General features: G+C 55.9%; 6 protein-coding genes across 7 annotated transcripts; all 6 read left to right on the forward strand.

The window, feature by feature from the left end:
• Positions 1-2,734: 2,734 nt before the first annotated feature.
• Positions 2,735-6,039, forward strand: ABB37_00395 (hypothetical protein; the record flags this gene model as incomplete). Of its 2 annotated transcripts, none has more annotated exons than XM_015796576.1 (1): positions 2,735-6,039. In XM_015796576.1, exon 1 carries the CDS (start codon positions 3,181-3,183, stop codon positions 6,037-6,039), a length of 2,859 nt encoding a protein of 952 aa, XP_015664584.1. In that variant the 5' UTR covers positions 2,735-3,180. The 2 variants fall into 2 exon arrangements, with proteins under 2 accessions (XP_015664584.1, XP_015664585.1); XM_015796577.1 differs by having other exon boundaries at positions 2,806-6,039.
• A 920-nt stretch (positions 6,040-6,959) lies between these two features.
• ABB37_00396 (putative alpha glucosidase II subunit) lies at positions 6,960-9,317 on the forward strand (the record flags this gene model as incomplete). Its single annotated transcript, XM_015796578.1, has 1 exon — positions 6,960-9,317. One exon carries the CDS (start codon positions 6,960-6,962, stop codon positions 9,315-9,317), a length of 2,358 nt encoding a protein of 785 aa, XP_015664586.1.
• A 1,839-nt stretch (positions 9,318-11,156) lies between these two features.
• On the forward strand, positions 11,157-13,236 carry ABB37_00397 (putative hexose transporter; the record flags this gene model as incomplete). Its single annotated transcript, XM_015796579.1, has 1 exon — positions 11,157-13,236. The coding sequence occupies exon 1, from the start codon at positions 11,371-11,373 to the stop codon at positions 13,234-13,236; it is 1,866 nt and encodes a 621-aa protein (XP_015664587.1). The 5' UTR covers positions 11,157-11,370.
• A 2,605-nt stretch (positions 13,237-15,841) lies between these two features.
• ABB37_00398 (putative glycoside hydrolase family 3) lies at positions 15,842-18,260 on the forward strand (the record flags this gene model as incomplete). The annotated part of the gene is made up of 1 exon (XM_015796580.1): positions 15,842-18,260. Exon 1 carries the CDS (start codon positions 15,981-15,983, stop codon positions 18,258-18,260), a length of 2,280 nt encoding a protein of 759 aa, XP_015664588.1. The 5' UTR covers positions 15,842-15,980.
• A 1,853-nt stretch (positions 18,261-20,113) lies between these two features.
• Positions 20,114-20,848, forward strand: ABB37_00399 (hypothetical protein; the record flags this gene model as incomplete). The annotated part of the gene is made up of 1 exon (XM_015796581.1): positions 20,114-20,848. The coding sequence occupies one exon, from the start codon at positions 20,114-20,116 to the stop codon at positions 20,846-20,848; it is 735 nt and encodes a 244-aa protein (XP_015664589.1).
• A 510-nt stretch (positions 20,849-21,358) lies between these two features.
• ABB37_00400 (putative lmgt2) lies at positions 21,359-23,356 on the forward strand (the record flags this gene model as incomplete). Its single annotated transcript, XM_015796582.1, has 1 exon — positions 21,359-23,356. The coding sequence occupies exon 1, from the start codon at positions 21,485-21,487 to the stop codon at positions 23,354-23,356; it is 1,872 nt and encodes a 623-aa protein (XP_015664590.1). The 5' UTR covers positions 21,359-21,484.
• Between the last annotated feature and the right edge of the window lie 1,220 nt (positions 23,357-24,576).

Genomic DNA, 24,576 nt, shown 5'->3' on the forward strand with positions numbered 1-24,576 from the left:
TCGTCGATCGCCGCTGTCGAGCCGCTCTACTAGTCTTCTGCTGTCGCCCCGGGTCCTCGCGCAACTTCGCGTTATATGTTTTCCACTTTCTTCCGCTGTTGGTTCTTTCTGCCCTCTCTGTTGCTGGACCGCACTTTCTTTTCTTTTTTTGTTTTCAATTACGCTATCAACGTGTTCTTCTTCCTGATCTCTTTTTCCCCCTCTCTCAAGGGGTTAGCAAGAGCTACATTGCTTTGTCTTTGCCGAATCTGAACAACTATTGTTCGACGCAACGCTTTTATTTTGTTTTTGTCTGTTTCTTCTTCTTTTTCCTTTTTCTTTCCAATACGTAGAGCGTTGCGTGATCATGAGTAGTGCTCGGGTGACATGTAGGAGCAATGTAATAGGGGTTCCATGAAAGGAGTGATATATGTTGGATAAACGTCTTGTCACAGAAAGAAGAAAAGAAGGGAAGACACCTGCGATCGCTTGATTTATCTTATCCTCGTTTGACCAGGACGGCGTATACACGCAGCCTCGCAGCCTACGAAGTGCCGCGCCTTCTTTCTCTCCTCTTGTACGATATTCTTCATAGAACCTTCCTTTTGCTTTGTTTCTCTTCTCTCACTTGTCTGTGCGCTATGCGAGTTCACCTATCGGTTTGTTTTTCTTCCCTTTTTGTGTGCTCTTTTTTTAAATTATATAGCTAGTTACCCGAAGCGCTATGACGGGTGTGCATTCTGATTTTTTATGTTATTTCTCAAGTTTTTTTTTCTTTTTTCGAAGCAAACCCAAACGAGAGCGTTCTAGGGCAACGGTAGAACTGTCTGCGGTTTTGTGCCTCAGACGTGCAATGGGACCAGGCAAAGGGAAAAAAAAACAGAACAACAACAACAACGAGAAGAGGCAGAGCGACCGGAGAGCAGGGAAACGCACCACAATTACTCTGTTTGTGGTGATTGTTTTCTTTGATGTTATAAGTTCTGTATCTTGTCCTTTTTTTTGTATGTCTGTTTGTTTGTTTGCCTTGTGCAAAGCACGTTCGGTGTTCTGTTCATTGTTATCTCTTTCTTTGATTGCTACGTTGTCACCTCTTTTTCTTTTTTTTTGCCTTTCCTTCGTCTCATCAGTGTCGTTTTTCTCCTCTTTGTGCTCTCCTTTTGTTTTCTGCTTTGGGGTTGCTCGGTGGTGTGCACGAGGCCGCATTCGTTTGCACTTTAGCGTGGTGGCTGTCATCTAGACAATGATAAAAAGGTAGAAGCGGGGGGGGGGGTAAGTTACTCTGCTCGTTGCTTTCTCTCCTTCCAATCTGTATTTTAAAAAGAAACATTGTGGGTTAACAGCAATGCGGAGGTGAAGCACGAGTCTCACGAGCTGCCTTCAAGCAACAAAGCAGAAGCGTTGCAGATAGTAGCACACCAAGCACAGAAGCCACAACGCACTCGGCATCTATGCAAAAAGGTATACGAAATGCATGTGGGCTGCTTTGCTATTCATGTTGTTGTTGCTGGGACGCCAAGTGATGCTGTCCATCAACACCCACGTCTTTTTCTCTGTTACACTGCCGTGATGGCAGTTGCAGCTCGAAGGAAACGGCGTCTTATGGTGGCGCCCCTTGAGTGGTATTGGGACAGGAGTGAGAGTGTGGCCGTTCATGATTTCGCTTTTTGCTCTGTTGAGTTGTCGCTCTGTCTCTATTGGTTCTCCATTGTTCGCCTCTGAACACTATTATTACTGATTCTTTTTGGTAGTTGTGGGTGTGGAAGAACAGCTGGAGCGTTGCTGGCTTTCAAGCTGACTTTTTTTTTCCTTTTTGCCGGCCGCAAAGGTGGTGTGCGTGTGAGTGCGATACTAATTTGTTTCTCTGCATCGTCCGGAAAAGACAGTGGAGGCGTGAGAGCCGCCATGAGTCCAGTTTTACCCTCCGGCGAAGCCCTTGTTTCTCAATGGACAGGCGAGAGAGGTTCACATGAAAACAAAACCGAAAAACTAAAGAAGATGTTTTGGTCTATTGACACGAAAGAGACTGCGGGTTTGAGAAGCTGGATAGGGCCTGTCTGTTTTATTATTATTGTTATTATTATTGTTCGCATCCCTTTTTTTTTCTCGTTCACGCGATCTGCGTTGTCTGAGTGTCCGACGCCGTCGTGCTTTTCTGTTCCCTTTTTCCTTTTGCTGTGTGTGATCTACCTATAGTTGTTGTTGTTCCCCTTCTTCTGTTCCATTGTCACTTCCTTTTTCTTTCCCTCGGTGAAATAGCCGACAGAACGAATTCTGTACGCATTTATGGGCCTCCTGTGAAGCCTTGCAGAAGAAAAAATGAAGATCAAACAAAGCAGCGATACGCAGCGGCAGTACAGCGGAAGCTGCCGCCAGGTGCGAAAGTGCGTCCGCCGCTTCACTATCACATTTTTACCCGCTCTTTGATTGTTACAGCAGAGGGTGAAATGAAAAAGAGAAGAGGACCTTTTCTCTTTTCCTTTGGGCGATCGTGTCTGGCGTTTACGACTTCGTCGTGGGATGGCATGTCACCTGTCATGCGGAGCTGGAAACCCGAACCTCTACGAACGTTACTGTCATTCGAAGTACTCGGGGAAAAATGTTACATGCGAAGCCTGCACGCATGGTTCCGTTGAGGGCGGATATGGACTCTTCAGCACGCTTCTATTGTCGGATAAGTCTACATGAACATCGCTGTTTGGCAGCATCCTCATGCACTTCTCTCTCCCCCTCCCTCTCTCTCCCCCCCGTTTCCAGTTTCCCGCCCCTTTCTGTTTCGCATGTGGTGTTACGGTTATCGTCACTTGTGTCTTTTTTCCTCTCTTGAGCATAAATATCTTCTTTTTTTTTCTTCGCCCAACTTTCCTGCACTACACATTACTACTTATTCTTTTCTTCTTCACCTCCCACACAACTGGAGAAACGCACTGTATATCTGCAACTCAACTGCGGCGGAGCGATAAACCCCTGGGTGGATGACCGTTGTCAGCGTCGGGGCAGCGCCGCACGTAATCAAGCACGCTTCGACTGCATAAATGTAAAGCATCAGATCGTATTTCTCTCGCATATTATTATTAGCGTCCGTTTGTTCTTGGCATCCTACCCCTCTTATTCCTTCGCGGCCGTCACCTAGTGGTGGCTTTCCTCGTCCTTTTTTATTTAGTTCTTTATTCTGTCTTTTTGCATGCCTCTTGTAGCCGAATGAGTTCTTCTTCAAATTCACTTTTGCATGGCACAGTTACGTGGTTGTGTGCCTCCGCGTATGAACAGAAAAGTGCATTGGCGTCGGGGCAAGGGACGTCTTCTTTGCTCGCGTCGACCGCCGTCGGCTACATCATAGCCTCGCCTACGTTTCCGTTTGACGTGCTGACCGGCAGTGGCGCTTTTGCCAACACGACTGTTTTGGTGGTGGACGTGGACAGCGTGGTACGTGACTGCGTGCGCGTGATGCGATGGTGCGTCTCGCAGCTCTCCAGCGACGGCACGACGCGCCAATCCCACGCGTACTGCGCTGAGTCTGCGGTTGTGTGGACCGCCCCGGCCTCGGTCCCTAGCCTCGAGCAGCTTTTCTGCTGCTTTTTGGATAAGTTGAGGGACCTCGTCGAGAAGCACAAGATGCAGGTGGAGCTGGTCCTCGGCAGCTGCGAAGACGCGTTGGCGGAGCTCTGCCACATCACCTTAGCAGCACCTGTAGCGGGCGGGAGCACGGTCGCAGACCTTGTGGGGGTCCACTCGGCGGCGACGACGCTGCGAGAGGAGGCGGCGGCGGATAGTCAGGGGCACGGCGACGCTCAACACAGCGCATTTGCGGCGGCGCCCACTACAACGTCGACGTCGCTGGTCGATGCGACCGCCAACCTGCAAGGCATGGACACCGACGCGGATCTGTCGATCAGCGCGGTGGAGAAGTGCGCGGTATGGTTGCAGGTTTATCAGGTACTCGTGCTCTTCTTCCGAAACAGCGGCAGGAGCAAGAACGGCACGACGTCTCTCTACTGCACCGCAAAACCAGGCTGGACCGGGGCCGTGGCGCGCGTCAACCTCCTGCATGACACTCCGCAGGCGCGGAATCAGCAAATGTTTCCACTGCTCTGGTCCAACGACCCGCGGGCGTTCTTTGCGGCTGCCGGCATAGACGCCGTCGTGTCCACATGGTTGTCGTTGTGTAGCCGCGAGGTGGAGCAGCTCTGTGGGCGAGCGCTGCCAGAATTTTTGTGCCTGCCTCGTGAGGGTTTCCTTTTGCAAAAGGCGCTCAGCGCGGTGGCGGCAGCAAATGCTTCGCAGCCCGGTGCTGAAAAGGAGTTGACGGGTCTCTTGCTGGTGCGCCACGGTCCGTCCACCGCCGGCCGGCTTGGACTGCGCTCCGCCGCGTACCTTCCCACCTTCTACGCGCTCCTTGCGTTGTATGATTCTCGTCTCGGCAAAAGCGCGACGTGGTGCGTCGACGAGAAGGCGCACCACGAGTCCTCCCCCGCGCAGGAGTCTTGCAGTAGCGTCGCACCTTACGGCAAAGCCAGCACCGCTGCACCGCCTGTTGACTTTCGAGTGTCGCGTGCGGCAGCGTTGGTGAATCAGTTTTGCGGCGTGCTCCACTGCGATCTCGTGGCACAGTGGATGGTGGAGGCTGCTAGCTGGGAAGCGACCTCCGTGCCGACACACCTTGACAGCGGTGTAGCGTCGATGGAGGCTCTCGATCTCGCGACTTCGCTGTGGGCTGCGCAGAACGCGCTGGCGGAGGTGACGGCGCGGGATGTCTCCGTGGAGCGACATCTGTGGACGGCCTGGGTCGGTGACGAGTGGGTGCACCGCGGACCACCGCCCTCGACGTGTCCCGTGAAGTGCTCTGCTGTCCTCCCAGTAGCGAAAGCAGCGGTGCCACCGTCAGTTGGCTTAGAGTCGCATCCGTTACCACTTTCGGTTTCGCGTCGGTGCCAACAGGCAGTGTACGAGCGCCTGTCACCACTGCGCGAGGTCCTGTTCAACGTCATGGCTCGCCTATTTGAAGGGGGCCCGGTCGGCAAGGACAGTGGCGGCGGCGAATTGGGTTGGGAGAGGCGTGTCGATGCCGCGCTAGGTCGCAAAGTGTATGTTAGCGCGATCCTGGCGGAGACGTTCGTTGGGAAATCAGTCACCAACGACGCTGTGCAGCTGTGTCCTTCTTTCGCAGAAGGTGAAGCAGCGTCTGTGCGGCCAGCGGAGATCAACCAGCGACACAGCGGCTCTGCACCGGATAATACGTTTTCTTCAGCTGCATCGCCTTTCGCCGTGACCCCGTCGCCAGCCTACCCGTTAACGTTTCAGACCCGCGTCTCTTTGGACGAAGTTCGCGAACACGTGCGACCCGCGGCCCAACTCACTTTTGTGGCGCTTTCGTTGATGTGGTGTGGGCGACTGTGGAGTGAGGAGGACTGCCTCCGCTTCTTCACTTTTTACCTTCAATACGTGGACGCAGAGGCACGAGTGCGAGTGGGCGGCACGTCGCGCACGGCGACACGACGCATTTCAGACGATAAAAGCGGTCTTTGCGCAGACCAGGTCGGAATTGCAGGTGCACGAACGTCGGCGAATCCAGCGAGCAACTGCCCCATCGGCGTGCGAGAGAGTGAAGTGGCGGCCTGGTGGCACGCAGTGTCCTGCGTCACCGTCTTGCAGTCTTTTAGTACCACTGTGGCACACACAGCCGAGAAAACGACGCTAGGCGATACCGCAGATGCGACGTTGGGCGACGCCGGCAGTGTGTTCACTGGTTGCCTCCCTAGTAGTTCTTACAGCGCCGCAGACAGAGTGTCGTTCCTGGGTTTCCTTGAGGAAAACGGCTGTCTGCTGCCACACAACGGAGCTGGCGACGCGTGCGCGATGCCTTCCAGGGACGGCGGTGAGGTAGTTCCATTGGGGCTCGGATACAAAGGAGATGGGGCTGCCTTCGCGGTGGTGACCGCCGAGGAACTTACGCACCTGCGGCACGCGCTTAAGTGCCCCTCTTCTCTGACGAATGAGCTGGTCGTTGCGCACGGAATTTGGGCTCGCCTTGGGGCAACTCTCTCGCAGCCGCAGCAATGACAGTGCGTGTGGAGCACGTAAGGAAAATAATAATAATAATAATGAGAAAGCAGAAATCGCAGGAGGGAGCCGACGACAAGTTTTGACGACGCTTCCCTACACTTCCGTTTTGTGCTCCATTGAACGTAGGCGGATCCGCCCGTTCCTTATTCCGTGCTCGAATAGGGCAATAAATTAAGAAATCAGATTATGATGTGCGGAGGTTTTGGAATCACCACGCAGTGAAGGCCAAATAGGGACACTTGAATGGGAGGAACAGCTTGGCAGGAAGTGCTGCGCGGTGCAGCGATGGCAAGCCGCAACGCCTGTTCGGCACGCAGGGGGAAAAAGAACATCATCATTTACCGCACAGTGACCGTCTTCTCCCTGTCAAAGCACCATGGGCCATGTGCGTCATTTTTGCCCCCTTTTTGTGCTCTTTGCAGTGCCGCCCCCTAGCGGTAGTGGAAAGTTGCTTGAAGGTGCCCCCCCCCCTTCGCCAAAAAAAGGCGTAACTTCTCTTTACCCATATCTCATTGCTCTTTTATATTATTCCTTGTTGTTTGTATTGTCCGTACTGTGCCGACGCCGCTGTGATGCGATGTGCACTCGACAAAAACGGTGCGCCGACACATCATACCTAACGTCTGGGTGCGTGCGCTTGCTGCGACGCCACCGCTTTTACGCGAACGACGCAAATACACATCCAACGCGATCTTGTCATCTGCCTTCGCATACACGCCGCCACGAAAGAATACGAGCTCTCTTTAACGCCAATTCACTCTTCTTTCTTTGTTTTCATTTTCGATTTCCTCAACACGGAGCAAAGAGCAGTTTTCTCTCTCTCTCCCCAAAAGGTAGCTGAACATTTCCCTTCACGTTCCTTAAATGCTCTTTTTTCTGCTTTCCACTATTCGTTCTGCAAGCATCCATTCCACACGATGAAGTTCAATTCTTTCCAGTTGCCTATGGGGCCGGTGTCTCTGTACGCGGACGGCTACAAGCACGGAGTGATCCGCCTGCGCGTAAAGCCGGACGCGGAGTGGGTGTGGGAAGTACCTGAAGTTGTTGTTGCGCACCCCGTCGCGGAGTCGACCCTGACGGTGAGGCAGGAGGGCCGCACGCAGGTGATCGCCAACGACACATCAACGCTGTCTGTGACCCGTGATGGGGACAGCCTGAACTTTTCGTTTGTTGCACACGATAAGGAGGTTGTCGTCGGGTTCGTGGAGCTGCGCGACGTGGAGGCGCCTGCGGTGGAACTGCGCTTCCCCGTGGCAAAGAAGCTGTACGGGCTACCGGAGCACACGCAAGACCTGGCGATGCAGAAGGGCGAGTCGTACCAGCTGTTTAACACCGATGCGTTCAGGTATCCGTTGCAGAGCGGTGACCCGAAGTACGGAGCGATTCCCTTCCTGATGGCCTACTCGGCCTCCGCCACGGCCGGTGTGCTCTTCATGAACTCGTCGGAGATGTACGTGCGCATCTTGGAACGCCCTGGCGCCCCCGCGGTGCGATGGACCGCGGAGGTGGGCATCACGGATCTCTTCTTCATCCCTGGTCCCACACCCCATGCTGTGCAGCAGCACCACGCGCTGATCACCGGTCCGACCTTTTTCCCGCCTTACAGTGTGCTGGGCTACCACCAATGCCGCTGGAATTACATGACGCAGGAAGAGTGCATGTCTGTGGAAGCCGGCATGTCCGGCGCTGACATGCCGTACGACGTGCTGTGGCTGGACATCGAGTACTCCGCGGACAAGAAGTACTTCCAATTCGACCATGATGCTTTTCCCGACCCGAAAGCGTTGCTGGACCACCTGGTGTCTCGCGGTCGCAAGATGGTGACCATCAAGGACCCACACACGAAGACGGAGGAGGGCTGGGAGGTGTACGACGAGGGAGTGGCAGGAAACCACTTTGTGCGCACCCCCGACGACTTGCAGAACTTCGAGGCGGACTGCTGGCCCGGCAACAGCTGCTGGCCCGACTTCCTACAGCGCCGCACCCGCGAGTGGTACGCGACCTTCTTCCACGACGACAGGTGCGAGTGCGGCGGCCGCAACACGTACACGTGGGTGGACATGAACGAGCCAGCGGTGTTTCACGGATACCGGGAGCGCACCATGCCCCGCGAGGCGCTGCACCACACCGACGACGGCCGCGCAGTGCAGCACCGCTACCTGCACAACCTCTACGGATTCCTGAGTGTGCTGTCCGCTACGCAAGGGTGTCTGGAGGCTGCGGGCCCTGGCGTGGAGCCGGAGCGCCCCTTCGTCTTGACTCGCAGCTTCTTCGCCGGCAGCCAGCGTCTGTGTGGCATGTGGGCGGGCGATAACATGTCCCGCTGGGACCACCTGCAGGGTACGATGGCGGAACTGCTGTGCCTTTCGCTGTCGAACTACCCGTTCTGCGGTGTGGATGCCGGCGGCTTCTTGTATGAGCCCACGAGTGAACTGTTCCAGCGCTGGCTCCAGGCTGCTGTTTTCTACCCTTTTTACCGTGGCCACGCCAACATGGACACCCTCCACCGCGAGCCGTACGTGTGGGAACCTTCAGCGCGTAACCGCATTCGTGCTGCACTGTACCTGCGCTACACACTGATCCCACACCTGTACACGGTGTTCTACCACGCGCACCACGAAGGTGCGACGGTGCTGCGTCCGCTGTTTTTCGAGTTCCCTGCGGAAGAGGAACTGGCGGAGGTTCAGGACTCGTTCATGTTCGGGCCGTCGCTGCTTGCGTGCCCGGTGGTGCACAGCGAGGCACAAACGGTGGATGTGTGTCTGCCGAAGAGCGCGCTATGGTACGAATACCCGAGCGGCCGCAGGGTTGCCGGGGCGGGCGTGCACACGGTGCCGGTGACGATGGACTCGATCCCGATGTACCTACGCGGCGGTTGCGTGCTGCCGACAAAGGCGCAAAGGCGCGCCTCGACTGCGTTCGCCGTCAACGACTCTTTCACGCTGCACGTGGCGCTGGACGCCCACGGTGCTAGCGAAGGTGAACTGTACCTGGACGACATGAAGACGTTCCAGTACAAGCAAGGCCGGTTTGCGCACCGCGCGTTCAAGTACGCGGACGGCACGCTTTCGTGCAGCGCTGCGTCGGAGGGGCAGTTCTCCGCGCCGAACACGGTGGAGCGCGTCGTGATCTACGGCGCCGCTGCCGGGACTGTGGAGTCTGCGACCGCCAAAGGGGCATCGCTGCCGGTGGAGCAGCACAGCGATATGGTGTTTATTGACGTGCGCAGCACGCCGCTGCGCGTCGATGAGGACTGGACAATCACGCTTCATTAATGTGGCTATGCAGTGTTCGAGGCGGCGATGAAAATGCGTACTAAGGTGTTCGTGCACTCGTTCCTTTTATTGTGTGTTTTACCCAATGTTTTTCTTTTCCGGGTTTTCTTGTCTTCGCTCCCCTCTCCTTGGCTGTGCGCGTGCGTTCTGGGTTGCCCACCAGAGACTCTTCATGCGCGTTTGAGCAGCACACACAAACACACACACAACTTCACGCTGTGCATTCAAGCTCACGCACATACGTCAAAAATGACCGATTCCTTTTTCTCCCCTTTTTCTTTTTAGTCTTCTGCTGTTTTTGTCTTCTCGAACTGATATATATATATATATATATACTCTTCTCCTGGGTTCTGCGCACATACGCTTCTTGTTTCTTTTTTTGTTTTCTTTTTCTTTCTTTCCCTCTCTCGCCACTCTCTCTTGCGCCATCGATACTTTCCTTTTTTCTATAAATAGCCAGTCTCCCTCTTTTTTTTTTCCCATCGTACGCGAATCACCGATGACGAGCGCGGAAAAAAAAGGCTTCTTGTGAACTCGTGTGTGCCGCGTTCTTGTGCAACGTAGTGATTCCTCCTGTCGGGCGAACTGTAAAACACTTCAGCGAGCGCAAGGTGGAGCAAGGCATGCCAGCTGTGTCGTGTGCTCGCGTTGATGAGCGCCGACGCGGCGCGGGAGGCATCGCACGAGGTGAACACAGGAGGCACGTTTTCTTCTTCTTCCTTGACAGCTGGTTTTGACGAGTGTGGGAGATGCGGTGAAGAAGTACAGGGAGGGATAGATGGGGACGGGAAGGAGAAGGAAATGCGTAGACCCCCTCCGATGCGCGGAGTCCCCTCCCCCTTCCCTTTAGTCTTTGCGACGGCGCGAATTGCGGTGTGACCCTCTGATAGCCTGACTTCATCGTCGCGACTCTTTTCTTTCCAAATTCCCTTTAGTAATCGCTACTTGTTTACGGAAGCACTTTTTTTTGAATCATTCTTCATCAAAATTTTTTTCTCTCCCTTTTCTTTCGTTTGTTTAAATATTCATTTACGTCCTCATGTGTTCACTATATATCTTTTGGCTGTCTCACGAACGTGCATCTGGCAAAACGCTTTCTGTCTTGAATTAATTCGCTACATCAAGCTCCGTTTTTGAGTTGAAGTGGTGAATTGTACATCCCTCTTTAATGATTTCTCATACGAGTTTGTAAGCTGATGCTGTGACACATGTACCACGCCGCTGCTGTATCACCGTAAAGGCTTGTGCTCGTTGTGTCGCAGGTCGAAGGGCGTCACAGCATGCAGCTAGTCATGGGTGTCTGTGGTCCCTCAGTTCAAACTAACATCAAAGAAAACACCTTCACGTTATGGTAGATGCCCGATGAATCAGCCCCGTGTCAGAGATGCAGTCTTTGACCGAGTTGGTCCGCTGCTGACGGACAAGACTCACGAGTACTGCAGTATTAAAGCGAGAAGAAGCAATTGACCGGTAACACTTTAAAAGGTGCGACGAAAGCACGTGCTGGGAAACTGAAGTCACGTGATATCCTTTGCCTTCGACGCCCACGGCGTTTGCCGAATCGATCAACGCTCACGTCTCTCCGCATCGGCTTCTGTTTTTTTTTTGTTGTTGTTCAAACTCTGGTCAACAACAACAACGTATCTTTTCTTCTCTCGTGCGTCTCGGCTCTTGAACGACCCTCATGCTGATGTATTTTAATGCTATTGTTTTCTTTAATGCCATGCACGCTGCGATGCGGCACGATCGCCTTCCTTTTTCACGACAACAATTCTCGGCCGCGTTTGACCTGCAATTTCGGTACTCGTTATTGTTTTTTTACAAAACTGTCAACATCATAGCTAATCAGCATCCCAAAAGTGCTCTACTCTAAAGCCAACACAAAGATCCACTACGGCCTGTTTTTGTTGTTCAAAAGATTCGGAGTGGACCAGCACGTACACGCGAGTTCCGCTGACACGTTTCTATCTCACCCACTAAACTTCATTTCTCCCGTTGCCCATTTTAAAGCAATATATCCATCAAAGAAGATTAAAAAACACATCACCAACCCATGGCGGACTACTCGGCACGTGAAGACGTTGAAGCGCGGGAGATGCAGCAGCAGGGTGAGGAGAGCCGTCCTGTGCGTGCCGCCGGTATTGTGCAGCCGATATCCCCCGAGGACGAGGAGGCCCTTGCCATGCAGAAACTGGCGGCCGAAGAGCCCATCAATTCGCCCCCACCAGAGTCGGAGGCGGACAGCCTGGACGGCGTGAGCTACGTGTGCGGCTTCTTCCACTGGAAGGTTGCGCGCCACGTGGTGTTCCTTGTGCTGGCTGGTCTTGGCCAAGGCTTCCCCACCGGCATCAACGGTGTCTTCGCCACTTTCCAGACCTACTCGGAGCAGTGCTCGCTGTACACGACGGAGAAGGCGTGCGCCGGCGTGATCAACCAGGACTGCACGTGGCGGAACAACGCGTGCGAGTGGACCGTGGGGATGTGCTCGCAGTTCACGCGCGAGGACTGCCACAACAGTGGGTACATGCACTGCCACTACGACTACGGCGGCAACGTGTGCGTGAACCAGGCCGGCTTCACGTCGCTGTACTCTGGTATCTTCGCCTGCGCCACGATGGTTGTTGGCATTTTCCTCGGTCCTCTCGCTGGCGACTTCCTCGGGTTCTTCCACCACCGGAAGGCCTTCATGTTCGGCGGGTTCATCTTCCTGCTGAGCGCGATCATGCAGCATGCCGGCGTGGCGACGAACGAGTACTGGGCGTCCACGATCGGCCGCTTCCTTGCCGGCGCCGCGCAGCTGTTCATCACTGTGCCGACGATGGTGTACGTGAACCAGAACGCGCCTGACCGCTACAAGCAGGTGCTGACGTCGTTCTTCTGCGTGACGATGAACCTAGGCACGGCGCTTGCTGCCATCATTGGCGGCGGCATGGTGCTGGGCGTGAGCCTTGGCGGCAAGGGCGGCGACCTGTACGGCCTGTTCCAGGGCTACTTGGCGCTCTCGACTGCTGTGGGTGTGATCACGGTGCTGATGGGCTACTTCATGGAGGAAAGCCCGTACTGGGCGCGGGAGTCCGAAGACGAAACTGGGACGCAGCGCGACGGTGAACAGGCTACTGAGGAACACGACGCAAAGGTGCTGGAGGGCAATGAGGCCGATCTGCTGAAGCGCGTCGACGAGATGGAGAAGAAGCGCGGCATCAACGTTGCGGAGTACAGCTGGGGCTCGATGGTGGCTCGCCTGCTGGTCGGTGTCGTTGTTGCTGGTGTTGTGCAGCTGACGGGTATTACTGCCTTCATGAACTACGCGCCCACGATCACTGGCAACGTCGGCTTCGACCCCATGGTCGGCAACATCGTGCTGAACATCTGGAACGTGTTCAGTGCCGCGTGCTCGCTCATTATTCTGGCGCTCACGACGAACCTGCGGTTTGTGTTTCTCTTCGGTACGGCAGCCGCGTCCGTTGCGTGCATCGTGATGGGGATCGTGACGATGCCTGGCGTGGTGAAAAGCGACGGGGCCCGCAACGGCGTGTCGATTGCTGCCATTGCTGTGTACCTGCTGGTGTTCCAGTCGTGCATTGGCTGCTCCTTCTACCCGCTGTCGCAGGAGATGTTCCCGCTGTCCTTCCGCCCGCGTGGCTCCAGTGTGATGCAGACCTTCCAGGGTGTTTTCGCCTTCATCATCAGCGTGTTCTTCCCGATTGCGAAGGAGGGTCTGTCGGGCGGTGCGAGCGGCAACCAGAACAAGGGTGTTGCGATCATCTATCTGTTTTTTGCGGTCATCGGATTGATCGGCTTTGTCATTGTGTTTTCCTTCCTGCAGCCGTGGACTGCTGAGGATGAGCGCCGGTACCGTGAGAAGCACAACAAGGGTGATGCACCGGAGCCTTGTGCTCACACCTCCGCAGAGCTTTGAAGGGAGCCCACCGGCACTGCCAATCCCTCTGCGTAAGGCATCGGTGGATGAAGTGGTCCGGGGAGCTTACTCGTGAGGGATCCGAAGTCGCCCTACACTTGCAGGAACGCCAACTGTTGCCGAGCACGCCGGACGCAGGGATGTCGTGATCTTGTTGTGTTTTTCCCTCGGCTGTTGTGCGCGGCTTCAGTAGAGGCGTTCTTTGCAACGTGTCTTTGTGGTCCTGCTGTGCACCTTGTTGATCTCCGGTTCAGCGTTTCCACAAGCGTTTTCATTGTCTACATTGGCACCCGACTGCCTTTTTCCTTTCTCTTGTGCTAACGCGATGAGCTCCGCTGCACAACCCTGTCAAGCACCGTTACTACTGCACGCGTACAGTGCCGCGCCAGCTCTACGTTTCCTCGCGCACGTTTGCGGCGTTGCCCCTGTGCAAATGTGGTTTGTGCAGGTACGCCAGTACGCGGTAGACCTGGAGGAGGAAGGGCGTTGCAACGAGCAGACAGGGGGTTTGCTTTGCGTGTGGCTGTGCTGCTAGGCTTGCAAAGCACGGGAGAACGTGAACCACCGCATCTTTCCACTTCGAGGCGGAACGCCGTCCTCTTCTTTCTTCCTCTGTTGCTTTGGTGCGCGAACCGGTAACCCCTCACAGCGCGTGTGCTGAGCCTCACTCGCCATCTCACAGTGGGGTGGCAGCGCTTTCCTTTCGTGTGATGTGTCTCACTTCTTTTTAAACGCTTTTCGTCGCTTTCTATGTGTTGAGGAATGTGGACATTTTTTATGATTTCTGTGTGATGTGTGCTGCTATTTCCACACGTAGCGGTGACGTTCTTTCTTCTTTTATCCCCTGCGCCGGAAAGAGAACCCAAGGTCTTCAGTTGTTGTGAACGATTTCATTGACATTCATGGCGGTGCTGGTGCCGGCGGAAGCACCGCGGTACACCTTTTCCTCCTCAAAGGCAGTATCTGGGGAGGAAGTGTGCTGTATTGTTCTCTTCGTAGGTTTTCGGCTTTCCTTTGCGCGCATGATCCGAGAAGAACAAGTTCACACCAGTAAGTCTCAACCAGCTGCGTTTATTGCGCTTTTCATTTTGGCATGACATCATTTTTGCCTTCTCTTCTCTATAAAGCAAAACTCATATATAATTCATAGTTCTTTTTTTCTATCCCTTTGATTCCGTTCGTACCACTTATCTCTTGTGGCGGACGATAAAGCAAACCGATCTCTTGATGTGTTTTCCCTCTCCCTCTATTTTCTCTTCTTTAGTGTTGCTCTTTGGGCGGCGCAAAACTCACATGGTACGCCGGTCTGATGCAAACCGCCAAGCCCTGTTTAAACCCCGCACGATGTCCCTTGCTATGGCTACGTTGTCGAGGTAGGTGCTCGTGTTATTGTGTGAAGTCGAGCTAAGTCCTGCTGTGGAGCGCGTCTTGAGTAAAGGCGCTGTGGTGTGCTGAACTGCCTCTCTGCAACACGAGAAGCACTTTTTGTGGGTGCGCGTGCTGACCTTTCACTTTACTCACTCCAGCGTAGAATCTGCAAAGTGTAGTAAAGGAAATAATCTCTTCCTTTTGTCAATTAACGACAACAAAAACAAAACTCTTTGCTTTGCTAAAACGTTTCATTTCCTTTTTTGCTACAGTTTTCCAGCACCTCTAAACAAAACGTGCCGTGAAGCTCCGTAGCTTTACTTTTCTCGTTATGTGAAGGCGTATTTTCATGTTTTCATTTCTAACTCACTGTCACGTTGTTTTATTAGTGTCTTTCCGCCACGACTCTTTTTTTGTTGTTCGTTCCAGCTCTGTTTGTTTTCGTTACGACAGCCGCCTTCTCTTTCTTGTCTTTCTTTCAAACACGTAGTCGTCCGAGCCATCACCTGTTTGGAGGCTGCTGGCTGTGCCGCTCTTCGTAGAAGCGTGCACTGTTGCATTTATTACCGACGACTGCGTCTCACTGCCGTCTCACGCCGCAGTCCCCCACGCTGTACTCTGGTGTGCGTCCACAATCGTACGCCACGTCCTGCCCTTTGAGATCAGGTGCTGACTCGAGTAAATGCCTCTCAAATGCGAACCAAGAGTCATGCGATGGCGCCCTCCGCAAACGTTTGGCTACGCATGGCCCCATCTCGAAGTCTTCAAAGCGGCGTTCTCACCGGTGTACGTGTGTGTCTGCCTTCCCCCAAGAGATGTTGTTTGTCATTTCCTTTACTTTTACTAACAGCTGGCATTTCCTTTCCTTCTGGTTTTAAATTCAGCCCTTTGATGTCACCGGCGACGCGTTTCACTGCCTTTACCGGGGCAGAAAACGAACGCCGGAGAAGCAACCGGGAAGCCGCGGAGCCTCACGAGTGAGGGAACGAAGCGAGGCAGCGCGACGGACGCTGGCAGCGACGTCGGCGCGTGCGACGGTCTGGCTCGCCTCGCCTCGCCCCGCGGACGCGTGTGGCGACTCCGTTGGACCTCCCTTGGCTCCTTTCTTTCCCTCCTCGCGCTTTCCCTGCCGTCTCCCGCCATCCTCTCTCTCTCGCGTCACCATCCCACTTCACCCTCCCCCCCCCCTTCTTCGTCCCATTGCCTGTCCATCCTCCATCGTGCCACGGCGAACGGCAGCATTCAAGCTTCTCATTAACGCTATTAACGCCAGCCAAACAAGCACACACCGAACTCCAAAACAGCCAAATCACCCTTTCTTTCTTTCTTCCATCCTCTCTCCGTTTTCCCATCTAACACCGAGGCACGCCGGAGCCATGTCGCACAAGCACATCGACATCGACAAGGTGATGTCGGAGCTGACGCTGGAGGAGAAGATCAGCCTCGTCGGCGGCAAGGACTTCTGGTGCACCCGTGACATCCCGCGCCTGGGCGTTCCCTCGGCGATGATGTGCGACGGTCCCACCGGGCTGCGCAAGAGCGTGGACAGTGCCTCAGGTAACGTGACCAGCGTGCCCGCCACGTGCTTCCCCACTGCCGTCGTGCTGGCGTCGACGTGGAACCGTGCCATGGTGGAGAAGGTCGGCAAGGCGATCGGCAAGGAGTGCCGTGCGGAGAACGTGTCGCTGCTGCTGGCGCCCGGCAACAACATCAAGCGGTCGCCGCTGTGCGGACGCAACTTCGAGTACTACTCCGAGGATCCGTACGCTGCGGGCCAGCTTGCCGGCGCCTACGTGAAGGGCGTGCAGAGCGAGGGTGTCGGCGCGACGCTGAAGCACTACTGCGCGAACAACCAGGAGGCGTTCCGCTTCTCGATCAACGAGCTGATCGACGAGCGCACGCTGCGCGAGATCTACCTCGCCGCGTTCGAGAGCATCGTGAAGGAGGCGCAGCCGTGGAGCATCATGGCGTGCTACAACCGCGTGAACAACGAGTACGTTGTGTCGAGTCGCCACATGCTCACGGACGTGCTGCGCGGCGAGTTCGGCTTCAAGGGCTTCGTCGTGTCCGACTGGGGCGCGGTGAGTGACCGCGGCGCGTCGGTCAACGCGGGCATGGACCTGGAGATGCCCGGCACTGGCGGTGCGACGTCGAAGCGCCTGTTGGACCTTGCGAAGGAGGGCAAGCTGAACATGAAGGAGCTGGACGTGTGCGCGCGCCGCATCCTGGAGTTCGTGAACCGCGCCGCGGAGACGCTGTCGAGGGGCGCGCCGAAGTGGGACGTCGACGCGCACCACGGCCTCGCGCGCGAGGCGGCCGCGGAGGGCATCGTGCTGCTGAAGAACGAGCACGCCGTGCTGCCGCTGCACGCGTCGAAGAAGATCGCCGTGATCGGCGAGTTTGCGGAGAAGCCGCGCTACCAGGGCGGTGGCAGCTCGTTCGTGAACGCGACCAAGGCGTCGGGTGCGCTGGAGGAGCTGAAGAAGCTTGTGCCAACGCTGCAGTACGCGGCCGGCTACGCGACGGGTGCGACGAAGCACGACGAGGCGCTGCGGGCGAAGGCGGTGGAGGTGGCTGCGGGCTGCGACGCGGCGGTGGTGTTCATCGGCCTGTCGGATGCGGACGAGTCGGAGGGCTTCGATCGCGCGCACATGCGCCTGCCGGAGCACCACAACGCACTGGTGGAGGCTGTGGCGGCGGCGAACAAGCACACGGTGGTGGTGCTGACCAACGCGTCCGCGGTGGAGATGCCGTGGGCGAGCAAGGTGCAGGCGATTGTGGAGGCGTACCTGCCCGGCCAGGCCGGCGGTCTCGCGGTGGCGGACGTGCTGATGGGCAAGGTGAACCCCAGCGGCAAGCTGTCGGAGTCGTTCCCGAAGCGCTTGGAGGACACGTCGGCGTACCTGAGCTTCCCGGGCACAGTGACGACGACGACGTACAGCGATGGCGTCTACGTGGGCTACCGGTGCTACGATAAGCGCCGCATGGATGTGCTGTTCCCCTTCGGCCACGGTCTGAGCTACACCACGTTCGAGTACAGCGCGCCGCGCGTGGCGAAGGCTGCGTACGTGGACAACGAGGCCGTGCATGCGGAGGTGACGGTGACGAACACGGGCAAGATGGCCGGCTCGGAGGTGGTGCAGCTGTACGTGCGCGACGTGTTGAGCAGCATCGACCGCCCGGCGAAGGAGCTGAAGGGCTTCGAGAAGGTGCACCTGGCGCCCGGCGAGTCGAAGACGGTGAAGTTCACGCTGGACCGCCGCGCCTTCGCGTACTACGACGTGGCGCGCAAGGACTGGGTGGTGGAGGAGGGCGACTTCGAGCTGCTGTTCGGGTCGTCGTCCCGCGACGTGCGCGGCGCTGTGCACGTGAAGGTGTCCCCGGCCGCCGTGGAACCGCTCCCCCATTTCGACGTGAACACGCCGATTGGTGTGATGCTCGCCCACCCCGCGACGGCGCACTTCCGCGACGACTTCGTGCCCGACTTTGAGAAGATGAACATCTCGGAGGGGCTCAAGACGATGGAGATGGAGCAGATCAAGTACCAGGCGCTGCGCCGTCGTGTGTCGTTCTCCAATGGTGAGGTTGACTGGGACTGGCTGGACGGGAAGGTGGCGGAGATGAACAAGGCTATTGCTGCCAGTAAGGCGCGCTAGCGTGTCACAGGGACCCTCCGGCGCTCCCGCCGTGCTGTGACGTTGCACCGCACACAGCACGTTGTGGTAAATGATAAGATGGTGCTCTGTTGCACCATGAGTTGCGGGAAAGAGGCCCGGCCTGCCGCGTTGCAAGCCGTACACAAACACTTATATATATTCAACGGACCTCCCCCTACCGCCCCCGACCGGCTTTTCCCTTTAATTATTACTACCTTTTTTTTACTAAATCCTCAAGACGTTTTTTTCTTCTTTGCTTCTCGTCGCGTTGTTTGGTGTCCTTTCCTTGCTTTGTCGTGGACTAAGGCAAGAGGACCAAAGATAAACTTCATCTGTTTCTTTTCAATTATTATTTTTTTTTTGATGCCTTTGATCATTTCCATTCATTTTTCTCTCCCCTTGTTCCTCATTCTTTTCGGGGACGGTATGCCCGACGCTGACCACTGTGGAGGTGGTCGTCGCGCGGTGCAGAATGTCTCTCTTTCTACCTTTTCCAAACTGAGTTACCGTAAATATGCACCGTGGGCGTTGTGAAGCACCGACTTCTGGTGCTGGCATGCGACTGTGCCCCCTCAGTGAGTGCTGTGTGACGGCGTTGCGCGTTCTTCGTTGTCGCCGGGTCGCGGCAGCAGTCATTCCCCCCCCCCCCCTTCGCGAATACGTCTTGTATGGAGCGGCACGGAAAACGTTCTTTTTCCGTGGAGAATGCAGCGCTTTGTACCGTTCACATCAGTACGTTATACGCTGTGGGCTGTTAGTAACAATCGCACGGGTAAACGCATTGCAAATGAGTTGCGCGTATAAAGGACTGTGATGAGGCTGGTCCGCTGCGGTGTGATGGCTGCCTGAGTTGCAGGGGAAAGATATCCTTTCTTTTCCGTGTTCTCCTTTGGTTTAACTGAGCGCTGCTCCGACCCTCCGACGACTTGAACCGCAGGAGGGTGAGAAAAGATAATTAGCAAGAATGAAAAACCTGCAAAGAAAAGGGGATTGCTTGGCTCCGGAGAGTTCGGATTTTGCTTTCGTCGTGATATTAATCTGCAGATGTGACGTTCCGCGTCAGCACACACACACACACACACGCGCGCGGCAGACCGTGCAAACGGCGAGAACAGGTGCCGTGCGACGGAGAGCAAAGGTGGGAGAAGAGTTGAGTGGTGAACAAAGAAGGAGAAGGAAGGGGTGCGCGTAGGCGAGGGCGACGCACGAGCTTTTAGCACTGCGCGCGTCAGCGCTGCGTCCACACGCGCGCACGGCGGCCGCCCGCAGCACGCGAGTGGGACGGCGACAGCACAGCCTCCCAGCTCCACGCCCCCGCACAGCCAATAAAGGCGACGGGACACGAGGGACACCCCTCGGCGCTCTACAAAGGGAGTCCACAGCACGCATCGCAAGGCTGAGCACAGCACGCGGTACGCACCAGATACACTACTTTCCTTCTTTTCGCATTCCGTTTTCGTTTTCTCAGAATCATCACGCACAGGTCCAGATGGACGCGAATATTTGTTCACTTAGCGATGAAAATACGAACGCGTCGCGACTTCGAGAGATCATGGCCATTCAGACGAGGTGCACAGCAGGGACCGGCCATTGGGGCATTGGCACGCACCGCAGTGCGCCGCGCCACGCGACAAGAAAGGAGACCGGCACATCCCCGCGTCCACCGAGTGTACATCGGCATTTGCCAGGGCAAAGAGCGGGAAGAAGAAACAAAGTGGTCGTCGCGATTCGTGGGCAAAGAAAAAGTCAAAGAAACTATAGAGAATGAAGAGAAATATATAGAGCGTTAATTTCGTTTTTTGTTGCTGTTTTTGCGCTCGCATGTCGAGAAGCAGGCGTCGTCCATTGCGTGCATGCGGCCAGCTACGGCTTTGCGGCTCCATCACTTGCCCGCCAGCGTGCGTGCTGTTGCAACAACCGCGCAGATGCACAGCCCGGCACGCAGGGAGGCAGAGAACCGCAGCACATTCTACACTGTGCTCCTTCGAAGATCCGCATACAGCAGACGCAGCCGCAGCGCGAGTCCCGTAGAGAGGGTGGAAAGAACAGCAGATCCAATGCCCACGCACGTGCGTGGGCATTGGATCTGCTGTTCTTTCCACCCTCTCTACGGGACTCGCGCTGCGGCTGCGTCTGCTGTATGCGGATCTTCGAAGGAGCACAGTGTAGAATGTGCTGCGGTTCTCTGCCTCCCTGCGTGCCGGGCTGTGCATCTGCGCGGTTGTTGCAACAGCACGCACGCTGGCGGGCAAGTGATGGAGCCGCAAAGCCGTAGCTGGCCGCATGCACGCAATGGACGACGCCTGCTTCTCGACATGCGAGCGCAAAAACAGCAACAAAAAACGAAATTAACGCTCTATATATTTCTCTTCATTCTCTATAGTTTCTTTGACTTTTTCTTTGCCCACGAATCGCGACGACCACTTTGTTTCTTCTTCCCGCTCTTTGCCCTGGCAAATGCCGATGTACACTCGGTGGACGCGGGGATGTGCCGGTCTCCTTTCTTGTCGCGTGGCGCGGCGCACTGCGGTGCGTGCCAATGCCCCAATGGCCGGTCCCTGCTGTGCACCTCGTCTGAATGGCCATGATCTCTCGAAGTCGCGACGCGTTCGTATTTTCATCGCTAAGTGAACAAATATTCGCGTCCATCTGGACCTGTGCGTGATGATTCTGAGAAAACGAAAACGGAATGCGAAAAGAAGGAAAGTAGTGTATCTGGTGCGTACCGCGTGCTGTGCTCAGCCTTGCGATGCGTGCTGTGGACTCCCTTTGTAGAGCGCCGAGGGGTGTCCCTCGTGTCCCGTCGCCTTTATTGGCTGTGCGGGGGCGTGGAGCTGGGAGGCTGTGCTGTCGCCGTCCCACTCGCGTGCTGCGGGCGGCCGCCGTGCGCGCGTGTGGACGCAGCGCTGACGCGCGCAGTGCTAAAAGCTCGTGCGTCGCCCTCGCCTACGCGCACCCCTTCCTTCTCCTTCTTTGTTCACCACTCAACTCTTCTCCCACCTTTGCTCTCCGTCGCACGGCACCTGTTCTCGCCGTTTGCACGGTCTGCCGCGCGCGTGTGTGTGTGTGTGTGTGCTGACGCGGAACGTCACATCTGCAGATTAATATCACGACGAAAGCAAAATCCGAACTCTCCGGAGCCAAGCAATCCCCTTTTCTTTGCAGGTTTTTCATTCTTGCTAATTATCTTTTCTCACCCTCCTGCGGTTCAAGTCGTCGGAGCCATGGCGGACTACTCGGCACGTGAAGACGTTGAAGCGCGGGAGATGCAGCAGCAGGGTGAGGAGAGCCGTCCTGTGCGTGCCGCCGGTATTGTGCAGCCGATATCCCCCGAGGACGAGGAGGCCCTTGCCATGCAGAAACTGGCGGCCGAAGAGCCCATCAATTCGCCCCCACCAGAGTCGGAGGCGGACAGCCTGGACGGCGTGAGCTACGTGTGCGGCTTCTTCCACTGGAAGGTTGCGCGCCACGTGGTGTTCCTTGTGCTGGCTGGTCTTGGCCAAGGCTTCCCCACCGGCATCAACGGTGTCTTCGCCACTTTCCAGACCTACTCGGAGCAGTGCTCGCTGTACACGACGGAGAAGGCGTGCGCCGGCGTGATCAACCAGGACTGCACGTGGCGGAACAACGCGTGCGAGTGGACCGTGGGGATGTGCTCGCAGTTCACGCGCGAGGACTGCCACAACAGTGGGTACATGCACTGCCACTACGACTACGGCGGCAACGTGTGCGTGAACCAGGCCGGCTTCACGTCGCTGTACTCTGGTATCTTCGCCTGCGCCACGATGGTTGTTGGCATTTTCCTCGGTCCTCTCGCTGGCGACTTCCTCGGGTTCTTCCACCACCGGAAGGCCTTCATGTTCGGCGGGTTCATCTTCCTGCTGAGCGCGATCATGCAGCATGCCGGCGTGGCGACGAACGAGTACTGGGCGTCCACGATCGGCCGCTTCCTTGCCGGCGCCGCGCAGCTGTTCATCACTGTGCCGACGATGGTGTACGTGAACCAGAACGCGCCTGACCGCTACAAGCAGGTGCTGACGTCGTTCTTCTGCGTGACGATGAACCTAGGCACGGCGCTTGCTGCCATCATTGGCGGCGGCATGGTGCTGGGCGTGAGCCTTGGCGGCAAGGGCGGCGACCTGTACGGCCTGTTCCAGGGCTACTTGGCGCTCTCGACTGCTGTGGGTGTGATCACGGTGCTGATGGGCTACTTCATGGAGGAAAGCCCGTACTGGGCGCGGGAGTCCGAAGACGAAACTGGGACGCAGCGCGACGGTGAACAGGCTACTGAGGAACACGACGCAAAGGTGCTGGAGGGCAATGAGGCCGATCTGCTGAAGCGCGTCGACGAGATGGAGAAGAAGCGCGGCATCAACGTTGCGGAGTACAGCTGGGGCTCGATGGTGGCTCGCCTGCTGGTCGGTGTCGTTGTTGCTGGTGTTGTGCAGCTGACGGGTATTACTGCCTTCATGAACTACGCGCCCACGATCACTGGCAACGTCGGCTTCGACCCCATGGTCGGCAACATCGTGCTGAACATCTGGAACGTGTTCAGTGCCGCGTGCTCGCTCATTATTCTGGCGCTCACGACGAACCTGCGGTTTGTGTTTCTCTTCGGTACGGCAGCCGCGTCCGTTGCGTGCATCGTGATGGGGATCGTGACGATGCCTGGCGTGGTGAAAAGCGACGGGGCCCGCAACGGCGTGTCGATTGCTGCCATTGCTGTGTACCTGCTGGTGTTCCAGTCGTGCATTGGCTGCTCCTTCTACCCGCTGTCGCAGGAGATGTTCCCGCTGTCCTTCCGCCCGCGTGGCTCCAGTGTGATGCAGACCTTCCAGGGTGTTTTCGCCTTCATCATCAGCGTGTTCTTCCCGATTGCGAAGGAGGGTCTGTCGGGCGGTGCGAGCGGCAACCAGAACAAGGGTGTTGCGATCATCTATCTGTTTTTTGCGGTCATCGGATTGATCGGCTTTGTCATTGTGTTTTCCTTCCTGCAGCCGTGGACTGCTGAGGATGAGCGCCGGTACCGTGAGAAGCACAACAAGGGTGATGCACCGAACAGTGTTGCTCAGGAACCCGTGGCGTCGACGAAATAAGCCGAGCCTTCCTGTGAACGCCGCTGTGGGCTTCCTCCGTGTCTGCGAGTTGCAGCTGCGCGGCCAGGCTGCCTTGTCCAACTCTGATTTGCAATTGGAGAGCAGCGGCGACGTTGAGTGATTCATTTGTTGGTAATTTTAAATGGAGGCATACCTGTTGCATCTCCTCCGCAATTTTGTGTCTGGTTGTCATCACATGGTTCCCTTTGGTTTCAAAGCACCGTTGTGTTGTACCGATGACGACAGCGGATTTGAGGAGGTTTAAGGTATTTCTGTGTCATCAGAGTCGCGGAGGCTGATGACGCAAGGGTCAAATGGTGTGCTTCTTAATTCTCCATGACTTCCCTCTTCTCTTGTTTTCTTGTTCAGCTATTTAAATTGTAACCCCATTTTCTTTTTAAAACCGTTGTGATCCGCAAGAAGAGATGCCAAAAGAGTCTCCGCTCGTCTATCCATGTTTCAGCATTGAGTCTTTTATTGAACAGCAGCTGTGTTTCCAAGTTCGACCACGGTTGTACCACTCGCTTGTTTGGTACAGCCGACGTGGAAGGAGACAGTTGGATTGATGAAGACAGAGCGTTTTCGTGTCGTTTGCTGTATCCGGATATCTCTTTCTTCTCGTTGCGGCATGCTGTGTGCACATCGCGCCTAGGTGTGTCGTGGAGCACTGACGCGCCTGTGAGCAAAGAGGTAACTTGTACAGGACGTAGCTGGGTGGAGCCTCAAGTCATCATGGTTTACAATGATGCGCTTTCGTGCTCTCTCTCTCTTGTTAATCACAGTGTTTCTCAAAACGTTATTTTCTTCTTTTTCGTATGATGTGGTATTTTTGATATTAATGTTTACTTTGAGTGTTCTCCTTTGGTTTAACTGAGCGCTGCTCCGACCCTCCGACGACTTGAACCGCAGGAGGGTGAGAAAAGATAATTAGCAAGAATGAAAAACCTGCAAAGAAAAGGGGATTGCTTGGCTCCGGAGAGTTCGGATTTTGCTTTCGTCGTGATATTAATCTGCAGATGTGACGTTCCGCGTCAGCACACACACACACACACACGCGCGCGGCAGACCGTGCAAACGGCGAGAACAGGTGCCGTGCGACGGAGAGCAAAGGTGGGAGAAGAGTTGAGTGGTGAACAAAGAAGGAGAAGGAAGGGGTGCGCGTAGGCGAGGGCGACGCACGAGCTTTTAGCACTGCGCGCGTCAGCGCTGCGTCCACACGC

Source organism: Leptomonas pyrrhocoris (assembly GCF_001293395.1).
Source record: "Leptomonas pyrrhocoris isolate H10 chromosome Unknown, whole genome shotgun sequence".
NCBI classification, from domain to species: domain Eukaryota; phylum Euglenozoa; class Kinetoplastea; order Trypanosomatida; family Trypanosomatidae; genus Leptomonas; species Leptomonas pyrrhocoris.